Below are 9,656 nucleotides of genomic sequence, written 5' to 3'. Positions count from 1 at the left end.
TTTTAATGCAGAGCCACATACGAAAAAATTAAACGATTAATAATACGAAATTGGTCCAAAAAGGTAGGCACCGATCCTCCATGATAGACGTAATTATTTAAGGTGTCAACGAGCCGTTCATGTCTTCAATCAATATTTAAAAATATTTTTAAACCTAATTACGCAATAAACATAAATCATTTTAAAATTTTCTCACCCTACATTTAGCTTGGCTTTTATACATTTTTACCGATGGTCAAAGTTGCTGTCGAAGAAATTTAAATATACATAAAAATTATGACTGTTAATTAATTAATATTATTTCTTAACATTCACTATCAAAAGTAAATTTTTTTTATACTTTTTATATACTATTATATTATTTTATATGAATGCATTTTTTATGAATGTAATAATTACATTTTCATCACATTATGAAAAATTGAATTATCTGATTATAATAAAAAAAAGCACCATTTCGACATAGATGTGTACACGTCATAAAGGTATATAAGGCCACACGTCACATGATATAGAGTCGCAAGATTACAAGTAGAGAAAACGAAAAACTTAAAAATTCAACTGCTTAAATTTTGGTTTTTGTCTATTTCAAAAATTATTTAAAATTATTTCTTACTGCTTGCGTAGACTATAATAAAAACACGTTGAAAATTGCAAGTCGTTAACTATCATATTATAGGCTGTGCATTATGAATAAGTCAGTCAAGACTTTTTATTTTACGAACAGGTATACATAAATTATTTAATATAACCTGTTTGAATAACATAAAATATTTGTTCTTCCGGAAGAATCTAAATACCAATTGAAAAAAACAAATAGGTATTCAAGTACCTTTATTTTTTTAAATATGATATTTGATTTTTCTACAAAAACGCTGAAAATCGAGCACAAACTCGAACAAATCTAATCCAAAAAAATACTCTAACTTTTATCATAAAATTCTGAGTTGGAATGATATTACATAATGTAATTTACATTTGTATCTTTGTATCCAGGTGTCTATTGTATGTTATAGATAATAAATACGTGATTAAAGTAAAATTATAACATGTATAATATATATACTGTAATATGAGCAATATATTATAAACTATTTCACATATGTTCTTCATTTTCGATTTCTTTCAGGATTTCTTCATTATCGATTTCCACCTGAAATTTGATTACATGAAGCATTAATCCGATTGAACTAAATTATCGATTAAAAACATCATACATTTGAGTATTTTAAAAACTTTTCATTTGTTTCTTGTTTTTTATAAAATTCTAAATATTTTCTTCTTTCATAAATAACTAAATTTAAGTATTTTTTATGTTTTACCGCTAATTCCAAAACTCTGAAACAAACAGACGTACAAGTATAATTGACTATAAAATATGATTAAATTTTACTAGTGAGTTGAGCAGTAACTTAAATACGTGTTAATGTCCAGTAAAAAATACAAACAATTGTAGTTTGATCAAAACAATTTATTGAAATTCTACTGCAAAATTTATTAGGAACTGAAAAATGAATAAGCCTTCGGATAATAATATTTATCATTATTATTAAAAACATTGTTAAAATTGAGAACATTATGGATGTCGTATTCGATGTTGTATGACAATTTTTTTAACCGAAGTATTTTTATAATTTCGATTTAATGCGATATTTATTATAATCTTAACAATTTCTTATCAGTCCAGAGCGAGAAATAATATAATTTAAGACGTACATAACGTCATAATGTTAAGGGTAATCTTTTTTTATTGAACAAAAATGTTCAATTTAGTCAATATTTTACAATATTTAAATAAGCCTAATTTATAAAATTATATACAGCACAGGAATCACAAATTGAAGTAACCTAACCCATTGGAGGCATTTTAATGGGGTAGGCAAAAAGTAAACGAATATATTGGCTTTTACATACCTTGTCCAATTATGTATTTGAATATTAAACATGATAGCTTTCAACGTGTACCCATTCCTGAGCAGAATCGATTCAGCGTCCGATATCTTCCCGGAGAGCATAGCGAGCAATGACTCTTGGACAGTTCTATCGGACATGGTCTAACAGAACAAAATAATACTTTTTATTTAGATCCAACTTTATTAATAATAATTTACGACCCCCGCAGTAGCGTATTTAAAGAGCACAATGAAAGTAATATTTTATCTCTATATACGAGTAGATTAGGTTAGAACCACCTCTCATAAATTACAAATAGTTGTATGGTCAGTGGTGGACTGAACTTAAATTTTAAATGACGCAATCTCATATTTAAATATATACACCCACCCCCTTAACAAGGCTGTACCCAGAACAAATTTTCGGGGAGTGGGGGGGATACTTTAAAAAATTGAAATAATATATTTAAAAAAAACTGATGTTAAATATTTCTAAGTTTGTATAAAATGCTTAACAATTTCGGGTGGGGGAGGGTTGAACTCCCACAGGTACGGCCTTGAACCTAATGTCAAACCTCACAAATCCATGGGGCTGTCCTCCACCTCTCGGTTTTCAAATTTACTCGTATTATGATACAAATAATATCGTACTTTCTACAATTATAAATTAGGTCCTGTTTAGATTTAGATACTGTTTAGGTAATAATAATTAATATATTACAATTTACAATACGTATCGTCAATACCAAATTAGTAGAATATGCTGTAAAAGTCTAGTATACATTATTTATTTATAAAAAGTTAACATGTAATTCCACGTCATCGCCAATAGCACGGAGTGCCGGGTGGTACCACTCCCAATAAAAATTTGACGTAGCTGCATCAAACTTGACCCCTTCAGTCCACCACTGTGTATGGTTATGTATTTGTTTTTTATTTTTCTGTGTATTTCACTTTAAGTTAAAAGATATAAAAGTAAGTTTAAAAAAGTATATTTGATATGATTTATTTTATGTAAAATACTAGCTGAATTATTCGCTCTCTTCTAGGAGTTAATTTCCTATAGGTACTAGATAAGAGTAATTAATATAACGATTTAAAAAAAGAGTTCAATTATCGTATTTTCTATTAATATTTATTTTTCTGATCCCTATCAGTAATTATTAAAATTAACATATTACATTAAATAAATCCTTTTTTTTTTTTTGGCAATAAAAAAGTGAACAGATATATTCAACCTGCCCGGAATGTAAAACTGTTTCTACCCTTAAAATACAATTTTCGAAAAATCTATTCTTAATCCGCCTGTACACAGTATAATAAATAGTACATTCCTTCGAATTAATTGGTAATTTTGACGCTGTTCAATAAATGGTAATTACATTTGATATATTATATGGATAAATATTTTTCTCCGCGTGATTGATTATACGCACAAATTCTTCCTCGTCCTTTTTCTCTCGCACACACATACTTGGGAAAGTTTTAAATACACTACTGTGAGGAAAGGATTATGCAACATAGTCTCCTATGCCGAATGGTGCAATACCTTAATGTGTTGAATAAACATGGCTCGTTCGATCTGTCCGATGGCGAGGAAACACTCTTCCGCGGTGTCCAACTGTTTGGCCGACACTGCGGCACCAGCCAGAAGGGCCCACATAGCTTCGTTCTTCACACTCCTGCACACGTTCCGGCATTCCATCCATTTGCCTGCACCGATATAGTTTTTCATTGCTTCCAGGTACGGAGACACTTGTACGTAAATCTTGACGCCGTCCGTGTTGGTCAAGCCCACCAAATTTTCGTTGTAAGACTCGATGTTTAACTTATTCCCGTAAAAACTGTTTACATCAAAACAACAAATATTTATTAATCTATTTTTGCTTTGCTTTGCAACATCGTACGGCTAAGCTATAACATACGAAATATTTACCTGAACATCGGGTATATACATTGATATAAATTACTTTCGAGTAGATACACAATGAGAATACAATAATTTAACACGGAAGCGTGGATGGAATTGACAGTTGACGACATTAAGGGGAAGGAGATCCACTCTCGGAGGTCGGGAGAAGAAGGAGTCGAGAAAATGTTAATTTCTACCGTATCATTATTAAAACGTCACGAACACTGAACGTGTAGTTAGCTGTAATAATAGTATGCGCAGATCGACTATGGTGCGTACCTCAAATCACTTTTTTCCAATGACTTCCGCACGAGGATCTGATCGTTCAACAGCAGCAAAGGGTCGTACCACACTATCAAATTGGTGTACTGGAGCGCGGCTAAGGATTCCGTTTGATCGTTCCAGCACATGCTATGAAACATTGAACCTGTGTAACAGATGATGTTATTGGAATTATTCGAATTGCGATAGTTTAGAGTTGAAATATATTTAGAGATCGCTGGGCTTCGCCAAGACAACAATGGTCGTACAACCGTGTTCTGCGATGATTTACCGAGTTTGTACGTTCCAACACCATCCTTGTGTCCCACGTGAACGATGAATATGTTCATGCTCGAATCGATCAACGCCAAATACCGTTTGTCCGGGCTTTTGGTAGTCATCAGCTGAACATCGGTAACGGGGAACCCGTGTTTTATCCCGGGCAACGCGTTCAACGGTACTATTTCGAAAACGTGGATCGCTAAAAGTTGATCGATTTCGTCAAGATACAATGGTATAAATACCGTAATACTATAATACTATGCGTGTTAATCACATTTATCGTTCAGTTGGTCCCTTACGGCTAACATATGATCGGACATGGATACGTGGCTCTTTTGGATCGCGTCGCATTGCATGCTCGGCCATTTAGGAGACGAGACTAATTTACAATCGAACGTATAGATGTTCACATTGCTCGTTGAGAATATAGCGAAGAACCTAAAACGTTATACGAATACGATTACGGAAAGTAGTATGCGAATCGTCGGAAGAAACTGTGCACATCATAATAGCACCACGGTGTTTATCCGTTTCGAAATTTCCAAAACTGATATTAAAATATTACCCGATCATTAAAATATTAAAGCGGTCGTGTAACTACCTTAGTGTATTAAATATTTCGTACTTTTTCGTCAGAACGATCATGAACACGTGTACGTCTTTTAAATTGATAATTTGCGGCGTATTCAGATTGGAAATTTGATAAACAAAACACTGCGTTCGCGTGGTAACTATTAAATGATTATGCTTCATGGCCGCGTGAACAATACGTTCGGGAAAATCAAGATTTTCTTTAGTTTCGTTAAGTAGGTCTTTCACGACCATTGTCTTTCGTGATATAATTGTACCATGGAAATCATGTTGAGAAACGCTTCTGTAAATATTAATGCAAATAAATATATCGAAAACAAAATACATCGTAACGGTTTTGCCTTTCTATGAGAGTGGAAACCATCAATCTTCCGTTGGCGCAAGCAGCGGCTACTTGGGTACCGTCCGGTGACCAACAAAGGTTACAAATACTACCGCAGTCAACGTAATCTATTGACAAAACTGTCTATCAAAAACACAAACAAAAATGAAAAAATTATCCGTTATTCTTATTTACAATGGTAATAAAGTGTTATCATATTCTGTATTAAGTCGTCCTAAATATTTGAAATGTTTATAAAATTATAATCGAAATACACAAGTAAGTCAATATAAAACTTACCTCGCTTACTCGATCTACTTTATTTAAATCAGTTACATAAAAGTATTATAAATCATATATATAGTCGTCGCTACTCACCCCGTATTGATTACAAAGTATAATTGTGCTGTAAAAGCTCACTGCTAGCAAATTTCCGTCCGACTTCCAACTTAAAGATGTGACCGGATGAGTACATTTTTCGCTTGTAAATACAGAATTCCCATACTCGTCCCAAATCTTTAAAAAACATATTAATTAGAAATCATTAAAGGTTTAGAATTTCGTTGTTATTAGTTTGATGAACAATACTTAAGCCCATTAATGGTCCGCATCAATACAAATCTCTATATTTGTTATGAAACAGTGCGTATAAAATATATAATTTTTACTTCACCATCCAGACGTAAGCATAAAACATTTATTTTACTCGAAATTCCAATACCACGTCGTGACATGTCTCGAACCACCTATTTCACATACTCGCAGATCACAACATTAATCGGCAGTTTTACTGGGCAGTCAGTTGCAGCGATTGTTTTTGATTCGCATAGTTATCAATACGTTTGAACGTTGAAACGTTTGTAAATGTTACGATACACCAGATAGGAACTGATGAATGAAATCGGTAAAATATGATATTATAAACTCGGGGAGCGAGAAAATCAATTTAAACGACGTTAGACGATTGGTAAATGAAAACCATGCGCGGGATAATGATCATCGACAGGCATAATGATGAGCGCGAGTCGTGTGATACGTTACTCGGCCGACGCTGCACAAGCGAAGTTTGTTTTGATCAATAACACTTGCCTTGTAGTAACAGTCTTCGCCTCCCGATACAATGAGTTCGTTTGCTTTGCACCACGACACCTTGTGTATAAGATCACCGTGGGCCCGTATCTGCCGAACAACGTTATAATGTTATGCAACGTGAGATATTACAAACGTACGATCGAGTCGTGGATGAACGCAGAGGCGGAACTACGTATGATCGATGGCGGGATTTTTCTCGGGATTTACCTCATCGATAAAGAGGCCTCGCAGTAAAATTCTTTGTTGTTTTAAAATATATATATACATCAGTTCAAATAGGCGAAATCATTGAAATAATACAAAGTATACTGATCAGTGATTGATAAACGTCTAAACGGATTATCCGACGTCAACACGATAGTACCACAGAACATACTCTGTGACGGTATTCGGACTACTTTTAATGAATGCGAAAAACACATTATACGAGTTCAATATTATTTCCATGACTTGTTAATGGGTATTTTACTTGTTCCTTGCACTACCCGGTTACTGTACCAGGTGCTAAAAAGACATTCTCAACATTAAAATTCATTAGAAATTATTCAAGGAGCACCGTGTCCGGCGACGAATTCGATAGAAAACGAGCATGATAAAAAAAAATTGAATTTATTGTTGCCGGTGAAGACGTTTGCTCGAGAAAAAAAAACAATTTTCATCGTAAATATAACATGATTGCACTATTGTTATCATGTGATGATAATTCAACAAATTATTGATTCACAACAGGTATTTATTTTTATTTTTATTTTACACAGAACAAGGGACCCGTTGTCAGGAGAATTTGATTACGGTACAATAATAGGGCCTCGAAATAAATCGTATCCACGAGCCCAACGGTCGGTAGTTCCGCCACTTGGGCGAACGTAACGGTAACCTACTCTGATCGGTTTCACGTTGGCTTTCAACGATTTAATGCACAGCGCGTCGTGTTGAGTGTACACGATCTTGGACGAATCCGAGTTCCAGTCGGCGGACATTATCGGCTCGCCGTTCACGACCAGTTTCGTCCTCAGCATTCCGATACGGGACCATATCTTCATGCAACCGTCTTCTCCGGCTGCAACCGTAAACGATACAATTAATCACCGCAGCGACACGGCACGACCATAGACGCAACTAGGGAGGTGCAATAGGGCTTTTAGCATCCCTCAGTTCAAATGCAGAACTTCTGTTTTTTTTTTTCAGATCTATATAATCTATAGTAATTACAATTAAATACCGTTTAATTTTATTTTCAGCAATTTCAGCACCCCCAATATTTGGATTATAGTTGCGCCCATGGGTATGACGCGGCCGGCCGCGCCGTGATATTTCTAACAACTCGTAGTGGAGCACTTAGTGCTGTAATTACGTGAACCCGCGTAAAAAGTTGCACGTAAATGACAATTCAACGACCGTTTCGACATGTACGTATAAATGGTGTGATCACGATTTCGGGTAGGTACCATTAAATACGTCAGCCGAGTGACATCGTACGGAAATGGATATTTCGGAGAGCTTAGGGGCTACTGGGATATGTTATGCAAAATTGGTTTTTTTTATAAAACGTATACCTAAATCACTTAATTATTAAAAATAATATAAAATAATTTAACTTTCTTTTTAGTACGTGATATTTTTATCGGAAAAAATACATCTCTAAGGTAGGGGAAATTATCTTGACTCTCCCTTCCCCCGCAACTATTTGTATGCTGCTGCGTGTAATTCACGATTTTTTTAGTGTTTTTAAACTAAAATGTGATCTGTGCCTCGAAAAAAAAGTACCATCCTATTATTTCTACAATAACACGCTCAACGTTCAACTGTTTTATATTATTTGACCTGTCAGTAAAGTTGAACCATCTGGACTCCATTTTCCGACCGTTACATTTCCTTCATGGGCATCAATGGTTTTATCAACTTTCGTAGTCTTGCTCATTAAATGTAACTTGCCTGTGACAGAAAAAACTAAAATTATTTGCCGGAGTACAATCGTTGCGATTTCATTGTGAATATTAATATAACCGTACCGTTCGACGAAGTAATTAGAATTTGTTCGGTTCCTGCGATCTTGTTTGTAGCTCTCTGCGCGTTAGGTAACATATGCAAGTCCACAGGATATGATTGATCTGGTAAATCGCATAATTTAATAATTTCCTTTGTGGCTTGGCTCCATTTTGAGAGCGTAAAATCACTTCTGGGTAAGAATAAATATAATTTCAATTATAAAGGATTACCTAAATGCGTCCGAGCAATAATAAATAGTAAATAATTAAAATAATTTTAGTTATGAATTATGATAAAATATATTTTATAATACTTTTTGTTTCTTTTCGTTTTAGACATAAACAAATTGACTAGGTAACAATAGGGAAAATTCAGACCACGAAAATATGCAATTTATAAAAAATACTCTTCATACATCCTTGAAGAGATTTATTTTCTTATAACATGTAAATTGAAACAAATTATAAACATTAAAATGTATACCTACTTTGTATTATGGCTCAATATGAATAAATAAATATAGTCTTTAAGTTGAATACTTTCAAGTTTACAGGTAAAACTAAAATAGATCAAATAATAGAACTTAATGTATTTTTAACTTAATTACTTTAACGGTTTTAAGTTATACAACAAACAAAATAATAAATGCAACACGTGTAAGAAATGAAGGAATCTTTATGATAAACAATTTATAAAACCGGAGGTATACACACCCAAAGTAACTTGCAGTGGTTTAAAACATCCATTTAAAATTAAAATCATAACATGTTACGTAAAGTGATTGAAAACAATTTGAGTTCCCTCATACCTTCCAATGACGATTTCATCGTATCCTGTCCAACCAATACAAACAACACATTGGTCCACGAGTTCTTTTAGTATTGTCGATTTAAAACGCATTTTTAAATCGAAAAATGAACACAATTAAATTGTATACTATTCTTATAATAAAACGATTAATCACTAATTTAACTACAAACGTTTCATAAGAACCATATTCAATTTATGTAAACGTAATTGGTTGTTTATTAATTTAACAAAAATGTATTTGGAACAGAGATTAATTTACAAAAGATAATTAAAATAGCAGTAACGTGGGTCATCTAGTAATGAAAAATATATTTTGAATATTTTATATTATATTATGTGCACAAAACACTAACCAAAAATGTTTTGATAATCATCTTTTTACCTGTAGTTGTGACTGATAGTAGATTATTGTTTGTATACCTGTTTCCATAGCGATGCACTAAGAGACATAATCCGTGTACCTATAGCTACAATCATCAACCGTAACCCAAACAATAGGTGACTA

At 33.3% G+C, this 9,656-nt stretch overlaps 1 protein-coding gene across 1 annotated transcript; it reads right to left on the bottom strand.

Moving 5' to 3' along the window:
• Positions 1-497: 497 nt before the first annotated feature.
• On the bottom strand, positions 498-9,433 carry LOC112679382 (intraflagellar transport protein 80 homolog). Its single transcript, XM_025549169.1, has 15 exons — positions 9,150-9,433; positions 8,365-8,531; positions 8,177-8,287; positions 7,234-7,412; positions 6,350-6,439; positions 5,639-5,776; positions 5,280-5,404; positions 4,973-5,221; positions 4,622-4,785; positions 4,358-4,546; positions 4,084-4,231; positions 3,442-3,736; positions 1,915-2,054; positions 1,218-1,338; positions 498-1,153 (listed from the first exon to the last, which is right to left on the bottom strand). The coding sequence occupies exons 1-15, from the start codon at positions 9,239-9,241 to the stop codon at positions 1,097-1,099; spliced, it is 2,265 nt and encodes a 754-aa protein (XP_025404954.1). The 5' UTR covers positions 9,242-9,433; the 3' UTR covers positions 498-1,096.
• Positions 9,434-9,656: the final 223 nt, after the last annotated feature.

This window comes from Sipha flava, unplaced genomic scaffold (assembly GCF_003268045.1).
Source record: "Sipha flava isolate LNK unplaced genomic scaffold, YSA_version1 134_pilon_pilon, whole genome shotgun sequence".
In the NCBI taxonomy this organism is placed as follows: Eukaryota; Metazoa; Arthropoda; class Insecta; order Hemiptera; family Aphididae; genus Sipha; species Sipha flava.
Note: the sequence above shows the minus strand (reverse complement) of the source record. Positions and strands in the feature narration are given on the sequence as shown.